Source organism: Genypterus blacodes, unplaced genomic scaffold, assembly GCF_046128005.1.
Source record: "Genypterus blacodes isolate CSIRO-AG114 ecotype Tasmania unplaced genomic scaffold, CSIRO-AGI_Gbla_v1 ptg000029l_1, whole genome shotgun sequence".
Lineage (NCBI taxonomy): Eukaryota > Metazoa > Chordata > Actinopteri > Ophidiiformes > Ophidiidae > Genypterus > Genypterus blacodes.
In genome coordinates, this window is record NW_027466842.1 from 2,919,761 (window position 1) to 2,943,362 (window position 23,602).

Sequence of the window (23,602 nt, forward strand, 5' to 3'; positions counted from 1 at the left end):
AGTTCCCGCTTAAAGACACACTAGCATATAAAATGCTGTACATGTTCAGTGGAAAAGCTTTATGACATACCTACCAACATGGAAGGCATCAAGACCTTGGCTGATACAATCAAGGAACAACTTATTCAGGGAGAGGCAGTAAAGGTGAGACTGCTCAACTACTGTACCTTAACATCAAAGCAGACTGAACAGAAGAAAAAGACAAGACTGACTGCTCCAACATTCATTGTTTAAGCTTCTTTTGCTGCCATTGTCTACACTGTTATGGTTTCTTTTTGTAGTTAACGCTGCTGGAATTATTTGCATGTTTAGGTAACCAATTTACAAGATTTGACATGTCTCTGTTTTTGTTGCATTTGTCTTGCAGCTTCACAAAGTATGTTCACCATAGGCTCATTAGTTTTATCTCATTAACTTGTGTTTTAGAAGTGGTGTTATAGCAGGTGCATGTTCCATTGGTCTTTATATTAATGAATTCTGAAGAAAAACCAAAAATACAATTAACCAAGTGAAGACTGTTGTGTATCTGTTCAAATATATCAATATAGAATTTGAGACAGATGATAAATACATTCTATTTCAGGAGGAATCCCAAAACAACTCATCAATTCACTAAAGAATGGAATTGCTGTTCATGAATTCTTCAAGCAAACATTCTGCACAACACAAGGGCAAATAACACACTGGTCTTATGATAAAAATGCATTTACAATATTAAATTTGTGAAATAAATCATGTTGCATGTTTTGCTATAAGCAAAAGTGTCATGGATCTGAGGGGACAGCAGCAGCTGAACTAAAGATCTAAATGGCCCCACTTGTTTCTAGCCTGTTCAACACAGGTGCATCTGATTGGTTGATTACCTTGAGTCAAACAAATGTGGTCAGTATTTAAAGCTGTCATTCGCTGACTTCTTGACATGTCACCCGTCTGTGCAGGGTGCACATGTGTCTCCAGTATGGCAGGTGAAGATGGATGGAGATTCCAATCGGGTCAAACTATAGCTGTGCTGGTTCTCCTGTGTGCTTTGGCTCCGTGTCTGCCTTCTTTTATCTTGCATGGACTGAGTAAACCAGATGCGGGAGAAATTGAAAGCACAATAAGAGGAGGAAGAACAGGAAAGTTTCTCTTTAATGGGAAAGGTCTTGACTCCCAGTCAGAGTCGGCCACTGTTGCTTCCAGAGGAAACAAAGGCTTGCTGGATCTTGACATGTATGGAACAGATGGAGGAGGTAAGATTTACTTAACTCAAACAATGCCATACTTACTAAATGAAGCATGTTACCAATATTAACCGTGCATCCAAACTTTAACATATTCAGAGATGTCTGAGTGGAGGTTGCAGCTGGAGGATCACACAGTTAATAGAGCTGCACAAAGACGCTTAAATCCCACACTGCATTGTGGTCACAACCAGATGAAAGTGAAAGCCATGGAACCCAGTGCTTCTTACTTACAACTAAACATGGGTAAAAAAAGAAAAATTTAAATAGATGTAAGTATGTTATGGGGATGTGATCATGTTCTTCATGGTTTGACCTATTTTCCTTTCTCCCAGGCAATGCTCCTCCCCTGCCGCTGACTGAGGTGTCTTCAGCTTGTGGATACAGACTGTTGCATGAGACTGTGCAGAGCCTGATTTTAGTGGTTCCTTATGATGGCTGCTATATAGTACAAGAGGTATACCAACTGAACTCTAGTAATTGATACATTACTATTTTACTTACTGTAACATTCATATGAATTGTCGAAGTGAAAGAGGAAGTGTCAAACACTGTTATACTGATTGAAGAGTCAAACTGAGAAATTCATTATTCTACATCCAAACTTTAAGATGGGTGTTTGTTTTTGTATTTGCCATTTCTGTGTAGATATTGGATGGATTTTCTGTTCTTGTTTCAGAATGGAAATTATGTGCTGCCAATGCTCTGGTTGAAAACTCCAGTAAACTTCACTTGCCCTGTGCCAATGCCTCACATAGCACCTGCTTTGACCACTGCTGTGCCTGCTCAGATCCTAGACAGCCTTCATCTTCAAAATCGGCATGCAGTTAAACGCCCATCCACCGACACTCCTAGCAGCCCAAACGGATACCTGAATAACCCTAATTACTATTACTACTACTATTATTATTATTATTATTATTATTACTACCCCTACTACTACCATTCCTATATGGCACAGTTTCAGCACGTAACCCTAACTACAGCCTCTCCCACTACTACTAAACATGCCACTACAGCCACTCCCACTACCACCAAACTTACTACTACACCTGCTACCACAACTCCTCCTCCTACCACCAAACATACTACTAAACCTGCTACTACAGCCCCTCCTACTACTACCAAACATACTACTAAACCTGCTACTACAGCCCCTCCTACTACCACCAAACACACTACTAAACCTGCTACTACAGCCCCTCCTACTACCACAAAACGTACTACTAAACCTGCTACCACAGACAAGACAACAGCCAAGAAGCCTCAAATGCCACCGTACCTGCATCATCTTCCAGCCTTTTACTCTCACTTACTTGCTCCTAAACCACCGACGACGACCACCCCACCGCCACCGAAGACGACCACCCCACCGCCACCGACGTCGACCACCCCACCGTCACCGACGACGACCACCCCACTGCCACCGACGTCGACCACCCCACCGCCACCGACGACGACCACCCCACCGACATCATCGACGACCCCACCACCGCCAAAGACGACCCCGCCACCGTCGTCAACTCTGACCCCGCCACTGTCGTCGACAACTCCGACCCCGCCACCGTCGTCGACAACTCCGACGCCGCCACAAAAGACGACCTCTACTCCTACCAAAAAGCCACCCTGTACTTATCCTGGCCCCATTGCTCCATTTATTCCTTACGACCAGTTCCCCTTCGTTCCATATGTGTCCTATGGCAATGCAGAGGACGATTCCCCCCCCTGAAGTGAACCCTCTCTCAGGTCACTGGCCCACTGTGGAGTGGTTCCCCTCACCAGACAAGTAAAGACCATTCTCCAGCCTTGAACAAGTTTGGACTGCAAATGGTAAGAACCACTAGATTATGTAGGATTTGAGATGTTGGTGTCCTGTGATCAGTGAGTCGTCAATAAAGGTGTTTTGGTTTTTTAATTGAACCATAGTTTAATTTGTGCTTAATCTGTAAGATAAATGTGAAGTTTGTATTGCATGTGATGCTCATGTTCTCTGACGTGTTCACAAGGATTATGGAGAGGACAAAACCGAGAAAGAGGGATTTGGCAACAAAACAATACAAATTAATGTTTCATAGAAAATTCAGTCTTAAAGGTGCCACGATTACTAATTTTCCAAGTAGTGCCAGTTTCATTCTCATCTCTTTTGATAAGCTTTGCATGATCCATTATTTTTTTGCTTGCAGTGTTTTTGCCTCCTATTCCTTCATGCTTCTATAGAACACAAGCTCACTTCAGCGTTCCTGTATTTTTACACGCTGCTGTCTCCCTTGGGCACTGCATGATTAAACGCATCTACACAAGCTTCACTGAAACTAAGCCACACGTGACAACAGAGGCATGTGGTATGCACGTCTCTGGGTTTTTCATTTTCCACAATGCTTGATGTCAGCTGGCTGCATTTTGTACTATCGGGGCAGTGGGCTGAGATCCGAAAATCTCTTTTCTGTCCCATTATCCATCATTCTACTGCTAAACCTTGGGTTTGAATGCAAGTCTCAAGGATTACATCTCAACAATGAAAGTAAGTGCCCATATGTGTAATATACTGTATGTATTTTTATATTTTGTAGTTAAATGGGGTAATAGCCTGTAATGTGTTTACTTTTGTGGTGCAGTAAGTTTGACAGAATTATTTTTTGCAAAATACAAAACAGAATAGGGATGTTGTTTCAAATGCATCATCACAGCCTGCATTCATGGGATTGGTTTCTGGGAAGGATCTGTGTCTAAGCTGTGATCACCCATCCGTCCATCCATCTGAGGCCATGATCCTAAAAGAAGAGTTTTAGTCCCGCCCCTTCACGTTGACACTTGCCCCACCCACTCTACGCCTTTCGTGGACATGGGTGAGGGAGAGTAGGGAGATGTATGTTGAGAAAGGGGCTACAAACCACTGGTGGCTGGAGTGTGGAGATAACACACAGGCCAGGCTGCGGGATATCTAAAGTTATATGCGGGATATCTTTACGCCACAGGCAGAGGAAGGCTGTGGACCATATCCATGGCTTCTCTCCACGTGTTTGAATCATTTCAACTGGCAAAGTCCACAACGTCCCTTCAACGCAGGGGTGGGGGGGGCCACTGGCCAAAAACCTATTTCTGCTAACATGTTTCTCATAAAATACACACCAATGCAAAGTCCAGGGTTATGCAGCAATCGAGAGTCTGGTTGCTCTGAGAGTATCACGTGTCACAAAGAGGATGGGGAAGCATGTGACCCCTGAGACCCCCAGATGCCATATTAATGAAGGGTGTAAAACGATTTTAAAATGTTATCTCGTTTAATCAGCCGTGTGTGTGTGTTTGTGTTGGTGCACTTTTCTCTAGTGCTCATCACATTTGTGTTGGTGGCATCAGGCGGAACAGCTGGAGATTCCTTTAGGAGGCGATGGGATTAATTAAAAATGCACAGTGCTGCGTTTGAACAGTTGCAAATGTGTGTGTGTGAGTGTCAACTCAACATTTATTCAGGGAGGCATCTCGTAGAGCAGCCACCACCTCATCTCACAGACAATGTTTAAATGCATCGATTACCTCGCTATTCAGACAAACACTAGCATTGTCTGTTTATCCCCTTTATTCCATTGAGAGGAAAGGTGAGGCGTTGAAAATCAAGAGACAGAAAGGAGGAAGATGGTGGAGCAGATAACAGATCTAGCTAATCACACACTCTCTCTCCTCCTCTGCTCGCTCTCTCTCCCTCCCTCCCTTCCTTGCTCTCTCTCTCTCCTCCTTCCTGCCCTCCCCCTCCCCCCTTGCACGGAGCTGCGGTATATGAGAGGGTCTCCAGGGTCCGGCTTCATTGCGGTGTAGACGAGGAAGGGCAGGGCGGCTGTCGCTGTACAATGTGCTAGAAAAAGGATGGTGCACCAGGAGAAACGCGTTTACCAGGTGTGTGGATTTGTGTGTGTATTGGTGTTGGTGTTGTGTACAGGAGATGATTTAAAGGTACACACAATATGCTGCTGTGGATGAATCAGTCATACTGGAGGAGAGCATGTGTGATTGTTAGGTGCAAGGGTGTGTTCTTATGTGTATCGTTACCTGATTCCCTCTGTTTCTACACCTCTTTGACAAATGTTCCACCGTTCATATTTGGATATATTTAATGTAGATATGATGACATTTGTGTGCCATTTGTGATCATTATATGTGTAATGGCGTGTGTATTTGTGTGTGTGTGTGTAGGGAGAGGGGGGGCAGTCTGACCAGGCAGTAGGATGACCGATCGGTTGTAGTGGGCAGGAATAATAGGCAGAGTGTTGGCTGTGATGCCTGGGGCGGTCAACTGTGATTTATGCTCTTACATCACATCCTCAATGATGCGTCATGAAAACGGTGTGTGATTGTGTCCTTATGAGGTGTTGTTCTGTTGTGCTGTGTATTTTTGTGTGTGTAAGTCCGTGCACACACACACACACACACACACACACACACACACACACACACACACACACACACACACACACACACACACACACACACACACACACACACACACACACACACACACAGTACTCAGAATTGGACGGCGTGGGCACAGTCCTACAGTATAAATAACCTTTCCCCAGTCAGTTGCCAGAATAGGATATCGTGTCTTGCAGAAGCATTTTAATTAGTTCTGGGTGTGTTTTTCCAAAATGTAGAATGTGTCAAACCCATTTTTCTCTAATGGCCTTCCTACAGGGGAAAGAATTAGAGTCGACAAAATGAAATGAAATCCGAGGAAAGGGTTGCTATATTTAGAGTAAGAAGTGAAATGAAGAGAAATGATAAATGATTCAGGGTAGAAGGCAAATTATGACAGAAAAGAGGAGGAGGAGGGAGAAAATGAAATGCAGCGAACCATAGAGATGCCAAGAAACTAAGTGAACCAAATACGGACGCAGAATGATGGGGCATTTTTTTACCCATCATCACTTTAGGGGGGGTGGATGATGACACGGCATTTCCAGACATTAAACAGTGTATCGATGATGAACCTTTACTGCTAGAGTGTCATTTGCCACAAGTAGCAGTAAACATTTACACTGAATGACAGAACGTTATTTTATAGGACGTAGTTGTTCTCAAAAGTACTATTTTTCTCTCTTGTGACATTCATCATGACAGCCACAACACTAATAATACAGTGTTTTGATTTAAATATTCTGTGTATTCATGCAAAGGTTTCTCTCTACTCCTGGCAGGCTCAGAGAAATGAGAGAGAATCCATCAGGCAGAAACTTGCCTTCGGCAGTTTCTATGACGACGAGCCAGTCATCTACACCAGCTGCAGCAAGAACGGCCCATCCTCCCGGTAGGTTTGGACCATGCCTGTGTGTATATGTGTGTGTGTGTGTGTGTTAACCTTGATGACCAATACATTAAGAACAAACCTATGCATTCAAATCCAATATAAATTTATCTATGTGAGTTAAAAAGGTAAATCTGTGATATCCGGGGATTTTGGATGGATAGTTTTATACATCACCCCTAAATTGAATTATTAATTCTTAACTTCTAAATTCTTAAATTGTCATATTTGTATTTGTTGCATTAGCAGTTTTTTTAAGTAGAAGTGTTATTTGTTTCTCCAGCAGCTGTGATGGCTTTAGATAGGTTTGGATGATTAAAAATAACAGTTCAAGCTCAGGCTGTAAAGCATTTGGCAGCCTGAGGGGGGAGCTGTTCAGCCCGAGCAGCTCAGCTTGTCTGTAAATTGAAATAATGTCGCACAACAAGGGGAGAAAGACCAGACCTCTGAATGAATGTGAGTGCAAATGGCAGTAAACATCTTTTGTGCAGGTTTCTTTGAATTGGAGTCACTGGTGGACTTTACAGACGACTGAGTGTAGACTGGCTAAACAAATAAACATGTGGGAGAGAGGAAGCAATTTAGCCACTGACTTTACACATGCATAAGGAAAGTAAAAGGTTTCCCCGGAAAGCCACAGCTGCCGTTTTCAGTCAGTTGTTGGGGACTGAACAACAAATTTTTTATTATCACAGTTCAACAAAGAAGTGCTGTTGGCACGGTTGGCACGGCGGCTGGATGCTCTTGGATGGGTTGCTAAGACTGAAACCTGCTGATGCCCAGTTTAATGAGTCAGGGGAAGATTTAAGGAAATCCTAACGGCGATCTGTGATGTGAATTGAACTGCTCAGATTTTTGGGATATTTCTGAGAACGATAGGAGACGTAGATGAGACTTGGAGGGTTGGTTCGGCCTCTCAGCCTCGCCTGCACACGGTTGTTACGTCAAATCACCTAAAGGAAACCCTTTAACTCTATAACGCTTCTAGTGCTTTCGTCAAACAATAGCGTGGGATGGGGGTGGCGTCCCTGCTCACCCACATGCTGCTCTCTACTGTATGAGGAAGTGCAGGCCTAGTCTGCGGCCCGCATACTGCTGAAAGAGGAAGTGACTTGTCATAGGACTCTGGCACTTTGATTGCCGGGTTTGGAGTCATGTGACCAGCAGCGGAGGTGAAGCTGCAGCTTCTGGGTTGGAAATTCCACCGTCTACTTCACATTCTTTGAGATCCCGTTTAGCCCATTGTTCTCACCCTGTCAGGGAACGGTTGGTGGACGCTGGAGGGAATGATGATGAGCGTTTGGACAGACTGCGGTTGAGGTTTCCCGTGACTTTGGTGTAACACTGATAGAGCACTGATGGGATATACTATGGGATAAGTTGTTTTGCTCAAACTGATTTTGTTCTTTTCTCACAACAGCAGAGATGAATTCACAAAAAAAATTCTAAACCAATCTCAATTGAAAACAAAGAGTTTAGACGGTCAATAGGTGCAATTTGGTATCGGGAATAAAGCAATTCAGTCCTATTATTAAAGTCAATTTCAACTCTTTCATGCCAGTGCTTGATCAGCTTTAGTGAAGTTATGATATCTGAGTGATAATCGATTATTTCTTCACTTCTTTCACCATCTGCCAATGCTCAAAAGAACACACATGAGCCATGTTTTACCATAAAGCAGAGTCTGAAACCATTTCACATTTTTTTGGGGTTCAATCAGCATTTTTTTGCTCTCTCACTTTCTCCTCTCTCCCCCTTTCACTCTCAGGCTGCACAGTGGGGTGAACCTGCAAGTGTGTTTTGTCAATGACAGCAGCAGTGACAAAGACAGCGACGCGGAGGACAGCAGGACAGAGACGAGCCTGGACACGCCGCTCTCACCCATGGTACGTCCCCGTTTCACAGCGTCCGAGTTCGTGTCCCAACCTGTTTACATCCCCCCGTGTCCTTTACTGTGTCATCACATCACGTGTTCTGTCTCACGTGCAGAGCAAACAGAGCTCGTCTCTGTCAGACCGAGACACGGCGGAGGAGGACTCGGACCCGTTGGATGACTGCGGCGGGTTTTGGAGGGTGCAGCGGAGGCTCCAGGAGGAGGCCCGGGTGGCTCTGGCCCTGGCTCGACCCATGGCTCGCATGCAGGTGGAGGTGGAGAGGCAAATCCAGCTGCACAGACGTTCACCTGTTGCTGATTTGGTTAGTCGACGAGCGAGAGAGAGAGTGAGAGAGAGAGAGAGAGAGTGTGGTTGGGTTGTGTGGGGTGTGTCGGGTTGTGTGTGGCTGGAACAACCCACTGATTCTCAACCGTAGCCTTTGCGCCATCATGAAACGATTTCAGAGAGTAATAAGCAGGATAATGAAAGCCGTGAATGTCTGTTCCACATGTGGAGGGGAAACACAAAAGCAAAGCAGAGTGAAAAAAGAACCCAATGACTGTTACAGTAAATAAAACAGCTAAGGGATTTGCGTGGCCAGGAGAGAAGGTCACAGTAAGTTTATGAAGTTTATGAGTTTATGTGTGTGTGTGTGTGTGTGTGTGTGTGTGTGTGTGTGTGTGTGTGTGTGTGTGTGTGTGTGTGTGTGTGTGTGTGTGTGTGTGTGTGTGTGTGTGTGTAAAAGCAAGCGAAACCCCCTATTGGCAAAGAAATGAGTAATGAATTTGTTCCACTTTACCAAATAAGGGACATTTTAGGTGGATAGATAGATAGATAGATAGATAGATAGACTTTATTGATCCCATTGTATGGTATACTTATATCTGTGTGTGTGTTTGTGTGTGTGTGTGTGTCTGTGTGTGTGTGTGTGTGTGTTTTGTGTGTCTGTGTGTGTGTGTGTGTGTGTGTGTGTGTGTGTGTGTGTGCGCGTACATGCAGCTGCCACATCTGCCTCACATTAGCGAATGCTTAATGAAGAGGAATCTGAGGCGAGGGGACATGAGGGATATGAGTCTTGGACAGCTGCAAGTCATCACAAATGATTTGCACTCACAGATACAGAGTGAGTACAAACACACACACAACACAAACACACACACTCACACTTACACACACACACATACTAGTGACTGTACTTCAGTATTGGGATTACCAGCAGCCCTGGAATTTGATAACCTCCATCAAGGCTCTTGCATCTACAGCAGTTTTACCCTTTGTATGGACATGAACCCTCAGCTTTACAATGTTCCCTAAGAAGATCAAGGCGATTTTAATCCCTTCATTGCGTTTTGTAGAGGTTCAGTAACCTAAGGGTCACAATTCTCCAGTGAAGTGTTCTAAGGTGTATTCCACAGACATCCTCAACTCTACTGGACTTCCCTGTTTCAATTTGAAATGGTCGACATCTCAGATGACAGATCATAACAATGAGTCATTTCCAAAGCTTAGCTTGAAAACTGACAAAAATATACTCCTACAGTACTCTGGTAGTTCTCCTGAATGTGTGGGTCAACACCCTAAACAACACATTTGCCTTTTCTGTGAGATTTAAATATGTAAATCTACATCTGCTGTTCCAACGCAGGTCTGAATGAGGAGCTGGTGCAGTTGCTTCTGATGAGGGACGAGCTCCACGTGGAGCAGGATGCCATGTTGGTAGACATTGAAGATCTCACCAGGTGAACCTTCTAGTCATCTAACCTTACAGATACCTTCTTGAGTTCTACGAACCGGTCCATTGAAGTTTAAAACCTTCACACGTACTGTAATAAGGATGTTTGATCTATGCTCACACTGATCTAAACCTGGTCTTTGGCAGGCACGCCCACAGCCAACAGAGGCACCTGGCAGAGAAAGCTCTCTCTAAATAAGCAACCTGTCTCATCTTGTGTGTCGTCTGGCTGACACATCCAAACCTCCCTCTCCATGGACCGTCACCAGTATCGCTAATGAAACTCCACTCCATCTGCGCTGACCGTCAGTGGAGAATTTAACACAGCTTCTACGTATTCAAACACACACACACAGACACACACATTGCACCACAGGATGTTGACACGCCTGAAATTTTGCAGGACAACCCCCCTACCTCTGATTTAGTTCAGCTTGTGTGTGTGTGTGTTAATGCTTGGTTTGGAAGGGAAACGCGCAGACCTTGTTGCTCGCTCGTCTAAGAGACGGTGATGACTGTTACACGACTGAAACCCATTATCCATGAAACATCGTGTCCTGGGAGAATATCTATCACAACCTAAGAGGGATGGGATCGGGCCATCTTCATCCCTCCCTCGCTGTAGGAGCACGTCAATAACCTTTACATTAGAGATCTCTATTCTATTCTACTGTATGAGCTGTTGCAATAGAGAATAACCAACACGACATGTATCTGTGCAGACTCTTAGCTTGGCTTTACAGTGGTGTTTCAGTGCCGCAACAGCTTCTCTTCATTTAGACACAGAATTGGATGTAAACTGAATAGCTGCTATTGCACAATTTCCACATGCTTTAAAAAGATGTACTTTTTGAGTTGACTTTTGAGTTTTTACAACATTATTTTGCAAATTTTTTGTATTGTATCAGTGTTAGATACGGATTCAGGATGAAGATGTAGACGCCCAGAATATTTTGGGGTTATTATGCAGGGAGAGAGGAAAATCAGATTTGGAGGCGTATTTGCACCGGCCCAGTTTGTATTTCACTTTATAAACAGCCTCCAAAATTATATGTAAGATGTTGTTTGTGACGCCCAGTTTACTGTTCAAAACGCCACTTTCTAATAAGGTATGCTTGATATTGGGTTTACAGGCTATAATCAACTGTTGTATTGATGTTAATAAATCGTTTCATATCACTCATAAGATATTATCAATAAGAACAACTTTTGGGTTGCCAGGTTTTGAAAAAATAAGCCAACTGTGCAACTTGTTTTGAATCTTGCGTGGGAGAGGCTACAGAACATCTGGACTAACTGCGACCATAGCAACCGGCCTTTGATTATTGTAATGTGGGAAACTTGATAAATGTTATTGAGTTATTAATAAAGGGTCATGGGTCATGGGTTTCTCGTTTGTTTAACAAGCACTTGGATCTGTAGTTAGATTTGTGAGTTGTGATTTATTAATAAAGGATAATTAGCTTCTAATGGAGAGAATATAAATGGACTCGCACCCGAACAGTGTCCTTAAATGATGCCTAAGTGGTCCACAATTCATCAATGACAGATTTTTAACCGATAAGTCCATTATTCGAAGCCTTTGTCTTTGAAAAACCTTGATTAGGATTAGAAGACTTTTCAGAAAGTGGTACTAAAATGTTAAACAAATGAAGGTCCGTCCCAGAATGCCGGTGGTCGTTGGACATTTGTTTTCAACATCGGGCCCCAACATTGTGTCCGAGCCCCATTGGACCACCAATCGACCCTCCTAATCCAAAGTCATCTGGAGGCTCTGTGAAGGTTCTGATGGCCTTCTTCGTTGCAGGAACCAGTAGGAGCAGTGAGCAGGCAGCAAAGCTCCCGAACAGTAAACCTGTCAAACCTCCAGCTCTGCTCCACTCGCCCTACTTAGTATGCTTTCTCTCGTCAATAGAGCATTTAACTATTTTATCTGTTCAAAAGGTTTACAGGCTTTATGGTTACACAGTATGTCGATGCTAAAAGATCCTTTATTATAGATGAAGAACATGCCTTGTTGTTTAAGCTGTGGTTTCACTCTCAGCTTTTTAAGAATGTCATTAAAGTTTACGTTAAAGTTTCTTTTTCTATTGTACTCTTCCTTGATAAATGTATTGATTAGTGCAAAAAAGATCGAATAATAAATGTTTGTGTGTTGATTACAGTTTGTCTTTACTGGATCATAGCTGTCATGAGACCGTCTGTAGGTGTAACAAATTCCAAAATTCATCATATCAACAACACGACACAGGAGAAACCACATCCAGCATGAGTCCGCCTATATTCACAAATACTCTCTCGTTGTCGCAGCACAGAGCCCACACAAGTTTCTCTGCTTATTTACAGGTTCACACTTCTTCTGACACTTATGTCACTGAGTTTTCTGCAAAAGCAGAACGACTGACTGAGGGAACAGAAATGACACAGAAATGACATGAGCTGAGGCAATAATGTTGTGACTGACTGAAAATAACTCATTCATTCCTGTATCCAATGACTCCTTTCGCAATCAACTGGAAATGACCCATTCATGAATATTGATGAGTAAATGATGAAACATAACAGTCTTTTATTCACTTTTAAAAATCATGTGCTTCGCTTTTAAAAATCACTTGGTTCACTGTACATTCCAAGTAATATCAATATCTTATGCACATTAACACTTCACTAGTACTAATATACAATAGATACAGTATAGCTGATAGATATTTAAATATCTAAATATATACAAGGCAACCTGAATTTATAGACTTTAAATTAACATTATAGTTATTTAAGTTATTAAATGAACAATGTCGCCTCCTATCAACTCTCTATTTGCTTCCCAGGCCCTCATTGAAAACTGAAATCTTTAAATTTCTGATGCATTTCACACATCCGGGATGTTTTCATTTTAAAACCACCAGGCGCACCGATGACATAATTTTTACATATTGTGGTCATTGAAATGAGAAGTTCATTAACCCCAAGAGGAATACGTGCCCTTTTACCCGACGGTGTTTGTATGCTAATTCCAGTTTCATACAAAACATGCAGTGATATTTGTTGTGTCCAAGAAGGAAATTACAGCTTTGACTGTGTACTTTCAGTTGTCAAAGTATGGCTGTGCAGTGAGGGAAACCCCTGCACTGCTGCTGGGTATAAAACACACAAGATTTCTATGTCCAAGCAGTTACATTGAGGAATCAGGGCGCACAATATCTACCTTTATCATCACATCATCATCTGCATCACTGTTAATCACTAAGATGACCAACAACAAGCTCTGTGAGTATGATATGTGGTAACTGAACTGCCTTTACAATGGAAAAGTTGAGTTTGGAGATTTACTAAATAGATCGAATCATTTCTCTCTTTGCCAGTTTTCGCTCCTGCTCTGCTGCTCCTGATGTTCAGCAGTCCCATGTGGCACGTTGGCCAGTCTCTCCCTGTGATGGGCACAGGGCCGATGACGGACTCCTGTGTTTTCCACGCACGATCACTGCTGGAAAAGATCACAGATGCACTCACACAGGTATGAAACAACTCAAAGGAGAGTTTCTTCTATGTTGTCGTTGTGACTTTATATTTGCAGTTATGTATTAAGATTCCCTGTCTTTGCCAGAACAACACATCCAGCGGACAGACAGACCTCTTCAGTGGGATTGACTGCAGCAAGCAGAACATGGAGCTGAATATGGAGACTAGCACATCATCTGTGTGTGTTCCAAAGGTAAAGACACTAAAACAATATGAATATACTGTGTTTCTTCTTGAAACTAACAGCATGTGATATTCCCAAATATTACATAGTATCATATAAATCGTAATCGTAGTCGTATGTCCATATATGCAAAGTACTCCAATATTCTTCCATAATTGTGTTTCTGCATTGTGTTTATCCAACAGAGGTCAAAATGTTCTGAAATCACACCACCCAAATTCAATCAGGTAGGTTGTTTCTGTGCAAGTTATTTGTTTATTGATTTAATGTTCCTTTTTACATTATTATCTAAGCAATAAAACGAAGGATGAAAGAATCGATTTGGTGTATTTATGATCATATGTGCTGTTTCTCCATCTAGCACACTTGTCTGACAAGCATTGGGAAGGATCTGCTCCACTACTATGACCTTCTCTCAGTTCTGACTCCCACTGTTCAATCCAGCCTCAGAGAACTCATGGAGGTAATTGGATCTAAACAATATGTTTAACTTGAGTGTTATCCTCTGATCAATCACGTCTGTGTTGTTTGTATTTGCGTTTCCAGTGTGTGTTGATGTTGAAAATTAATACTTTTGTCTCAACAGAACTGCTTTGCATGGTCTCTACCCAAAGGCTTCCCTGTATTGAAGGAGGTATGAAATTAGTTCAACCTTAACATCCTTTTAGCACACAAGAATGAAATATTAATGGCATTGTCAGACACAAAATAAGGAATACATACTCACATTGTGTTTCTTTAAAGGCTGCTCCAGACCGCCTGAGCACCTACGATGAAAGACTCAGCCATTGCAAAGTGCTGAGGGGCTTCCAGGTCCGCACCATCACAATCAACAGAGCCATCAGCTACATCAACTCTGGAGAGCACAACGAATGAATGATTACGCTGAAGTGCAACAACTTAAATCCATAGTCTCGAAAAGCTATAGATAGATAGATAGATAGATAGATAGATAGATAGATAGATAGATAGATAGACTTTATTGATCCCAAACTGGGAAAGTGTTCAACATTGTAAACTACAACTTCATGTTACCAAGCAGTAACAGATTTTACTACTGTTATAGGTAGGTTCTTATATTTTTATGTATTCACATTATTTAAATTTGGCATCCTGATCATGTTTTAAAGATCATATTTATAATGAGTATCTGTAGGATACAGGGTTATTTATTTATCAATGATGTGGTTTTTATTGTGGACTATTTATTTATTTTAAACTATTTATTAATTTCTTGTTGACTTTTGTGTCAAAACTATTGAAATAAACGTTTCTTGCATCAATGAGCCTCTTCATATTCATTTATGCTATCTTGTTTTCTTCAGTCAATTTAGCAACCAATGGGAATTTTTTTTTTTTTTTAAGGGTTTCAAAGAAGGAAGCTGTCTTAATATAATAAAGAGGTGATTTCCTTAGCACATTTTTGGTATTGCCCTTGGCCTTTTGTTAACAACCCTCAAGCACTATCAAACAACCACTAAACCCAGGGAGAAAAATCCACACAGAACAGCATTAGGTCACACTTGAGTTGGGAAGTCTGGTGTTGACAATCAGGTTACTTTCATATCATTATAACAGCTCATCAAAAAAGGTTTAATATTTCCAAATCATGTGAAAACATGTCAAAGAGGGTGAAGACCAAGTGTGGGCAAGATACAGCAGCATATACTTTAAAAGTGTCGAGTAAATATAAAATACATGTTTTTTCCCACAATATATTTAAAAAGAAGATGGCAAATAATGTAATTATCAACAATAAATTACAATGACCTGCTGTTTGACAACAAAACACATGGGCTACATTACTGTACATGTAGTAGTGTAGTGTACATGTAGTGCCACCTAGTGGAGAACAAATGACACTGGCCGTAAATGCCACACAGACACTATAATATGTGTACGTTATTCTGACAAATTGATGGATTTTAATATTTAATATTTTTCAATTGTTTCAATATGAATTTTGCTTCTCTGCAGACTTCATAAAGAAAACGCATTGGCACAGAGAGGTAACGGACCTTACCATAATTCATTAAAAAACAATGTAAACTTTTAACAGGAGTTATTAATTTCATTGTTGTTATCTTTACTGCTTGCGTCATGCTTTTCTCAATTCTGATAAAATTAATATTAAAAGCGTCTTATACATTTGGATTTTACCAAACCCAAATCACTAATTTAAATGGGACAAAAATCTTCTAATCGCTTGAAAATTACAAATTACGTTTCACTAACTTCGATTCTAAAGCAGAACGCGCCCATGTGCTCATATGAATTTCCAGCGTAAACATGGCAACATCCGGGCATCGATCAAATCGCGTTTGAGCCCAGGTGTGAATGGATCCAATCAACGACTTGATGACTTCAAATTACCGCGATGACTCACCTGTGTGCGGATATTTCCGGTGGCCGTGGGGAGTCCGCCAATCTTTCCAAAACTGGATGATGGAACCCGCGGGCATGGACCCTCTTCACTTGCGGCAGTCAACCTTTCCATGGCGCCTCGTCGCCTTCCTCCTCGCGGTTTGCACAGTCGCAGAAAGCGGGTCCGGGTACGACTTTGAAGCATACCAGACGACCCCGAGCAGGTTTGACACCGTCGTGGACCTCAGCGAGCCGCCCCGGCGCGCCGTGGAGGTCCGGTGCCATGCGGACTCCATGCAGGTCTTGATGCAGGCCGACATGTTCGACACGGGCCTGCCGGTGGAAGCCAGACATCTGCGGTTGGGTTCTGATGATTCGGGTGCGTGGAGCGAGTGCGGGGCGGAGCCGTCCGGAGAGGCCGAGTTCACCATCTGGACCCACCTGATGGCCTGTGGAACTAAACGCTCAGTAAGTATCTTCGCAAGCTTTTACACATAAAGTAAACCCTTGCCAGTGATAAGATGTCGATGACGTCATTCAAAAATACTCATTTCATTGTAAGATCTTTGCTGACAATGAAATGTACTCTAGTACCTCAAGGTAAAAGCATTCCTTAAAAAAAATTATCCATCTGAGTGATCAATTATTGATGCAGTAACATCTGCTACATCATGTTAATGCAACCATCATCAAAATAGAGACCAAGCTCTTGTTTGTTTGAAACATCAAGTCTTTTACCTCCAAAATGAGATTGGTCTTATTTTCAGGGTCAGTTAAAGGTTAACTTGACCCTTTACCAACATTTCTTAAAATGTTCAAAAGTGCTTTGTTATTCATCATGAAGATTTTATGTCTTAATTTGAAATTTTTCATTTGCATAGATGCACCCCAAAAACAGGAATGTGTATTGTTGCACTCGGCTTGAAGTCAATTTCTATTTGTATTCTACAAATAGGTTCACCAACAAAAGCCTAGTTTGGGAATGTTTGTCCCATAATCCTATCTCCTTTCCATTTTATGTCATTTCCAGTCGACAGAGGAAGCGATCATCTATTCTAATGTTCTGATCTACTCGCCTGAACCTTCGTCTGATGGTGTGCTGCGACTGGATGGAGCAACCATCCCAGTGGAATGCCATTATGAAAAGTGAGTTGAGGTGGAATTGGAGTTTCATATCCAACTCATTTTTGCCTTCGGTCTTAAGTTAAGAACTGCTGTTTTAAAGTGTCTGTTTGTTTTTCAGGAGGTATGCAGTGGATGGCATGTCCCTGCATCCCGCCTGGAATCCTTTTCTCTCCACAGCTACAGCCAAAGATCAAATTGACTTCAATCTGCTAATTATGACTGGTATCCATTCACCGTTCTAGACCATTCCATTCTCGCATGTCCCAATATTTTTAGGATTTATACTTTTCAGAAAAGAATCACCTCTAGAGTTGTTTCATGTAGGCTAACTCCTTCTTCTTCGTCCTTTCTTTTGCAGATGATTGGCAGTTTGAGAGGGGCTCTCACGTTTACTTTCTGGGTGACCCCATTCATTTAGAAGTGTCCGTCACGGTGGGCAAACACACGCCACTCCGAGTCTACGTTGACCATTGTTTTGCCACAGCAACTCCCGACACCAAGGCAGCCTTAAGATACGACTTTATTGAGCATCATGGGTGAGTTCCTCTAATGGAGAATGTATGTCATGAAATAGAATCTTAAAAAAGGCCATAATCCAAAGTCTCATTCTACTTTTTGTCATTTGCTATTCAAATGTCTGGAGTTGTGTTTGTTCTTGCGTTCGGCCTTCAGATGTCTTGCTGATGCTTACATGACGAGCTCCAGCTCCCGTTTCCTGCCACGAGTTGAGGGGCACAAGCTTCGATTCCAGCTCGATGCCTTCAGGTTCTACCAGGAGCCCAGCAATCGGGTTGGTTCCTTCTCTCCCTTTCTCCATGAAATGCTTATTGTACAAATGAACATTATGTTTTGTCCATTTAGTGAATGACTGCATACTAAATCAAATATTTCCACCACCACAGATCTACATCACCTGCTACCTGAAGGCTGTCCCATCTTTGTTGCCGGTTTGCTCTAAGAACAGGGCCTGCTCCTTCATGGAGAACAGGTATTGTACTCGGGATGCAACCCAAACCGTTATAGTCAATTTTGTCTGTGGACTTCACGTCATTCTCCTTTGTTACTCGAACGCCACACAATCGCCTCTGACAACCACTCCCTCCTCATCCAGGTGGCAGTCAATAGACGGCAATGATGAGACGTGTAGAAGCTGCGACGTCTCCCAAAGGCTGGAGGAGCCGTTGACCACAGAGACGCCCAAAACCACCACCGTCTCCACATCCCCGCCTGCCATTACGCAAGACAACACCGTCCACAAGCCGGCCAATTACATCCGTATCCGTCCACACATGTCCCAGAGGCCACCCTACCAACCTCAGGTTTCATCTAGACGGATGAAGAGAGGAGCAGACTACAGAGCAGGTGAGGACAGATGGTGCCATTGTTGGATACTATTCTTATTAAACCCATGTTTTCAATATACAATCCACAACAATATAAGTCCATAAATGCTACAACGTTTTGACATCACAATGTTTTGGGGATTTTCTGCAATTTAAGTAGTCAAACTCTCCAGATGTATAGAAATGTACTGATGAAGAAGATGAACCATGTTTTGCAGAGAGGACTATCCAGCTGGGACCCCTGGTTGTCTTTCCCTACAGCAAACCTGTCACACACACAAGCACGGAAACGCCTGAGACTTAACGCGGCCCAGTGAAGGAAGAGAGCCGAGGAGAAACCTGAGCTCACGGCTGCAGCTGGTCGACAGCAGATACAATAACGCCGCCCCGGTGTTCCCAGGGGTCCACACAGGAATCCAATTTTTGAACGAAATTGACGCTGCTGTGAACACAACACTACACAACACTACACTTCTCGCTTCATAATGCTGCCTCGGTAGAATGTTAATGGATTTCGGGCAAGTAAAATCACCTAACACATATCGATGTTTGAGTCCCACCTGGGGAAAGACAGAAAAATGCTTAGACTCACTCTCAATAGTGTTTTTGTTATTTCTGTTCTGTTTGCTGTACATAAACCTGTTTTCATGATTAAATATTTTACTTTAACTTGTCAATTTCTCCCTTTTTTTTAACCTGTCTGGTTCCAAAACTATGAAAAGTTTGCCGTTTGTTTCATACATAATTGAAATAGGATTTTCACACCCTTTTAATTTCCAACGGGATTTGAGCAAAAACCCTAAGGAATTAAACTATTTGTATTAAAAATAACCTCATCCTTTGCAGTCCACTTCAACATCCATCTAGAGGCTTAATGCCAGCATTTCCTTTTTCTTTTTTTTTTTTGGACTGAGGAGGAAAGCAGACCTGCTATTAGGAGAGCACTTCCCTCCATTACCACCCGCAACCTACTCATCATGCAGTCGCAGTATTGATTAGTCATTGTCGAGGCTATATGCCGCAATATAAAATGTTAGCGTTTCCTGGTGCATCTGCAGTAAACTGATTAGTCACAGCTGCCTCGCTTTAAACGCTACATATGCACTTGAACGCACCATTAAGTGATTAGAAATGCAAATGTATTTTTACACAAAAAAGTTATTGGGGGTCATTTCGGTTCTCTCTGCGTGTGTGTGTGTTGCTGTCCGTGGTGCTGAGGCCTCTCCCACCTTCATTATTAATCACAGCTCATTTCTCGGCGCTGCCTCCACATCCGGTCGATTTCCCGGGCGCCTGTTTACTTTCGTAACAAATGAAAACGCCGTTGTGCACAAAGAGTGTATTTACGGCTCACTGCAGACCGTACATCAATACAGCCGCTGAGTGCTTTAATAGATGCAGGTAACGGGGGGCGCACTCACGGACTCGTTTGCATATTAATGGACTGTAAACGCATGCACATTAAGCTGTCTAGGTAATAGCGCCTAATTGTTCTTTTAACATGGAATTACTAACGACCCAATGGGAAAACAGCTGCTTTCCCAAATGTTTTTTCCACTTTCCTCTGCGTCTGCGCTCCTGCCAAACGCGTCTCCACCTCCTCCATCCATCCATCAGCCACATCCTGTCTCCAACTTCACCCTCCGAGCCTCCTCACATCTCTTCGCGGCCCCCTCGGAGCACGAAAGCTGCAGGCGATGTTTCCTTACGCGGTCCCCCTTTGCTTTCTGCTCCCCACGATCGCGAGTTGCATCCGGCGATGTGGACGAGTTTTATGCCGGGATGATCAGGTCTGTTGCGCGCAGGGGAACAACACCACCGCCGCCACCTGTTGCAGACAAATCGTGGATAATACGTACTACAACATCGCCATGGTGACGCGGAAGCTTTCTGGTGTGCTGATTCTGTTGCTGCTCTTCGCTTTGGGCTATTTTGTCCAGAGGATGGTGTGTTCAAGGACCGGGCAACGCACCCCGGCGGACACCGGGCTCCCGGCCGCTACCGTTTCACAAGAGGAGCTTATCGGGAGCTGCACGTCGGAGAGTTTGGTGGATCCAGCGCGAACTGTTCAGCTGCCTTCATACGATGAATGCAAACATCTGCCCACGTATGAGGAGACGATGCGAAGTGGGTGCAGAGGTCAAGCGGAGTCCAGCACGGCGCAAACTACATGATCTGGACTGAAGGTTTGGGGTTTGTTTTGGTCGACATCTGGGATCAAATCCAGCTGTGTTTGTTGTTGGAGTTATAAGCTCGTAATGGAGACAAGAGAAAGATTAAAGCAGAGAAAACGCCCCGGAAGAGCCACAATCCTCAACTTCTCTCAGGCACCTGCGACAAATTGGTAACTGTCACACAACCAACGATCTTATTGACTGTTATTCCTGGACTGAATTCATAAACTGTCAAAGTTTTAATGGAAAATATGTGTGTGTGTGTGTGTGTTACTGTAAAGTGAAATGACGCACCTAAGGCCCTGCAGCTTCCAAATCAATAATACATTTGTCTTTGTTTGGCAGTTGTCTAATAACCTAATCGCATATAAAGAGTAAATACATGTTGTTGTGATATACGTGTTTAATAAGTGAAAGAATACAAAACATAAACAAAGTATTTTAACTGCGACTTCAAACCTTTTGCACTCATTCTCTTCTCCCGGAACTGTTTTTCTAAAAGGAATCTTGTTACATGATTTAATATTAATCGATTTCAACCAAAGTTATTGTAAATGTATTGTTGTTTCAAAAGAACAATCGACGTGCTTTAACTTCTGCTGTTCGATCTGAGATAGTGCACCGTGTCCCTGATGTTCTCCTTCATCGTGTCCGTGTCTGAGGGCATCTTCACCATATGCGCCACCTTTCGGAACCCCTCTTGGACCCCAAAACCCGTCGCGGCCGAACACGGCTGCACGTACCAGTTCCGATCGGAGCAGAGTTTCCGGAGGTGAAACCGCTCCGTGAGCTCGGTGACAGTCAGGGCGCCGTCGACGTCCTGTTTGTTGGCGAGGAGGATCAGCGGCAGCCCACGTAGCTCGTCACTCCTCAGTGTGTGTTCCAGCTCGTGTCGCGCCTCGTCCAGCCGCCGGGTGTCCGCGCTGTCCACGACGAACACGACCGCCCCGGCGTCCGCATGGTAACTGCTCCAGTACTGGCGCATCTGCTCCTGGCCGCCGACGTCCCACATGGTCAAGGCGATGTTCTTCCTGTGTTTCTTCGCGTCGATCATTTCCACGTTGAACCCGATCGTGGGCACCGTGGTGACGCTCTTGTTGTACTTCACTTTGTACAGGAGAGTCGATTTCCCAGCGTTGTCCAGGCCTAGGATGAGGATTTGCGCCTCTGGTTGTTTAGATCCTCGCTGGCCCATTGCAATGTGAAAACACACACATACACACTCACACGCACGGGACAACTGAGACAGCCCTTTCAGATATTTCACCTGAACTATTCCATTTGAGTGTTTGCTCACTGCGTGGCCCTGCAGTTTGAATAGATAAGCGTTTAGCTCTGAGATAAACGTCACAACAGGACACCCGGGGGCAAAGTATTACACTCAGGACGTCCCATGTTTGCTCTGCATGTGTACACACTTGCACTCATGTATTACTTGTATGTTGTGACTGCTACATATGAGGCCTGTCTTAGGATGTAAACACTGTCCTGTTATTTACATGGGACTCTGGAATCTGAGGTCACATAAACCTGTGGAGTGAGAAAATGGTTCAGCCCTCAAAATCAAAAGCTTAAAGGTGAAAGCCAAATACTGTATGCACATTCTGAATGATTGCCTCATGGGCTGCATTCCATTGTGACTGTCCTCTTCCTTTGGAGGCACCTTAAAATGTGTAAACAGTGTGTGTTCTTCATAATATGTGCAGGCTTTATAAACCTAAATGTGCATAGAGCAAAGTGTTTGCATACAGATGAGGATGATGATGTCATTAAGCTAAAACAGTATTCATACAGTATATACATTAGTCTGATTTGAGAGTGTGGTCTGTTGCTTTAACCTCCCTCGGTCTATTGATCAAATTACTTAAGATGCCAATCTAGAATCAACTATTCTTAAGTGTTTTTCTGCCTTATGTGAAAGTTTAATCAATAAATAAGAATTCTATTCTATGGAATCTTTAAATAATAAATGATTTCTACAGATGAATGAAAGTGTTTGATTTCGTCTGAAATAGTTTAATTGAAGCGTTTTTTGTATTTAGCACCACTTGATGGCGCTGTTAGACATTGTATAGATGATGTATAATAATGTACAGCTCACACTAGATGGCCTGCGACATAATAAAGCTGGCTTTTCGACTGCCTTTCGACTATGCTGCCACCTGCTGGCAGCATAAGAGACCCGCAGCCTGATGTACCACTATACCAGCTTCATTTCAGTGTCATTTACAATATTCAGATGTTGACAAAAAGAAATGAGAAAGCAGAATAACTCATTCAATTCTACCAATCTTTCATACTGATCATACATTGTCTATAGACCATAACTCGTGTTATTATTGCAGTCTGTTTGTCTTTAAACTCCTCCAAACATGCCTGAGGAGAACACAAAGTTCACTCTCGATTCTGCTATTTCAAAAACAAGTCTTATTTGAATAGATTCTAAAACAAGATGTGAACATTTGTGTTTGCGCACATTTGCAAATCAAACAGCCGCTTCTGTTATTCCAGTCTGGTGAGTTTATTAATCCCTTTGTTAAATACAAGAAAATATTATCTCACCATGCTGTGAAGGATTTCAGATAAAACCTCCTATCAGATTTAAGATTGCTATTAAAACAGCCCCCGGGCGTATAAAAGATTACATTAAATGAGGTGCCTTTGTGGATCAAAAGCAGTATTATATGTAATGTAAAGATTTGATAAAGAACTATATTTGAGTAGCAGAAAAACAACAGGATCCGATTCCTGACATGATTATTTACTCA

At 42.9% G+C, this 23,602-nt stretch overlaps 4 protein-coding genes across 4 annotated transcripts; 3 read left to right on the plus strand and 1 right to left on the minus strand.

The window, feature by feature from the left end:
• The first annotated feature begins 5,041 nt into the window (after positions 1 to 5,041).
• LOC142993901 (schwannomin-interacting protein 1) lies at positions 5,042 to 12,207 on the plus strand. The gene is made up of 7 exons (XM_076144444.1): positions 5,042 to 5,114; positions 6,413 to 6,522; positions 8,288 to 8,405; positions 8,509 to 8,715; positions 9,393 to 9,516; positions 10,039 to 10,132; positions 10,273 to 12,207. The coding sequence occupies exons 1-7, from the start codon at positions 5,085 to 5,087 to the stop codon at positions 10,322 to 10,324; spliced, it is 735 nt and encodes a 244-aa protein (XP_076000559.1). The 5' UTR covers positions 5,042 to 5,084; the 3' UTR covers positions 10,325 to 12,207.
• Positions 11,914 to 14,738, plus strand: LOC142994084 (interleukin-12 subunit alpha). The gene is made up of 7 exons (XM_076144757.1): positions 11,914 to 12,018; positions 13,463 to 13,639; positions 13,751 to 13,837; positions 14,014 to 14,055; positions 14,190 to 14,291; positions 14,415 to 14,462; positions 14,573 to 14,738. The coding sequence occupies exons 1-7, from the start codon at positions 11,914 to 11,916 to the stop codon at positions 14,702 to 14,704; spliced, it is 693 nt and encodes a 230-aa protein (XP_076000872.1). The 3' UTR covers positions 14,705 to 14,738.
• A 1,550-nt stretch (positions 14,739 to 16,288) lies between these two features.
• Positions 16,289 to 18,765, plus strand: zp3b (zona pellucida glycoprotein 3b). The gene is made up of 7 exons (XM_076144758.1): positions 16,289 to 16,660; positions 17,223 to 17,338; positions 17,436 to 17,539; positions 17,676 to 17,853; positions 17,990 to 18,107; positions 18,220 to 18,305; positions 18,429 to 18,765. Exons 1-7 carry the CDS (start codon positions 16,289 to 16,291, stop codon positions 18,763 to 18,765), a joined length of 1,311 nt encoding a protein of 436 aa, XP_076000873.1.
• An 816-nt stretch (positions 18,766 to 19,581) lies between these two features.
• On the minus strand, positions 19,582 to 22,151 carry arl14 (ADP-ribosylation factor-like 14). The gene has a single exon (XM_076145172.1). It carries the CDS (start codon positions 22,027 to 22,029, stop codon positions 21,424 to 21,426), a length of 606 nt encoding a protein of 201 aa, XP_076001287.1. The 5' UTR covers positions 22,030 to 22,151; the 3' UTR covers positions 19,582 to 21,423.
• Positions 22,152 to 23,602: the final 1,451 nt, after the last annotated feature.

Excerpts from the sequence above, each read along its gene's own strand:
- LOC142993901 (XM_076144444.1), top strand. The coding sequence starts at position 5,085 with ATGGTGCACCAGGAGAAACGCGTTTACCAG. Across the intron at positions 8,406-8,508 it reads ACACGCCGCTCTCACCCATG|AGCAAACAGAGCTCGTCTCT; the intron begins GTACGTCCCCGT and ends TCTCACGTGCAG. Across the intron at positions 9,517-10,038 it reads TTTGCACTCACAGATACAGA|GTCTGAATGAGGAGCTGGTG; the intron begins GTGAGTACAAAC and ends GTTCCAACGCAG.
- LOC142994084 (XM_076144757.1), top strand. The coding sequence starts at position 11,914 with ATGGCCTTCTTCGTTGCAGGAACCAGTAGGAGCAGTGAGCAGGCAGCA. Across the intron at positions 13,640-13,750 it reads TCACAGATGCACTCACACAG|ACAGACCTCTTCAGTGGGAT; the intron begins GTATGAAACAAC and ends TCCAGCGGACAG. Across the intron at positions 14,056-14,189 it reads CACCACCCAAATTCAATCAG|CACACTTGTCTGACAAGCAT; the intron begins GTAGGTTGTTTC and ends TTCTCCATCTAG.
- zp3b (XM_076144758.1), top strand. The coding sequence starts at position 16,289 with ATGGACCCTCTTCACTTGCGGCAGTCAACCTTTCCATGGCGCCTCGTC. Across the intron at positions 17,854-17,989 it reads GACTTTATTGAGCATCATGG|ATGTCTTGCTGATGCTTACA; the intron begins GTGAGTTCCTCT and ends TTCGGCCTTCAG. Across the intron at positions 18,306-18,428 it reads TGCTCCTTCATGGAGAACAG|GTGGCAGTCAATAGACGGCA; the intron begins GTATTGTACTCG and ends CTCCTCATCCAG.
- arl14 (XM_076145172.1), bottom strand. The coding sequence starts at position 22,029 with ATGGGCCAGCGAGGATCTAAACAACCAGAGGCGCAAATCCTCATCCTA.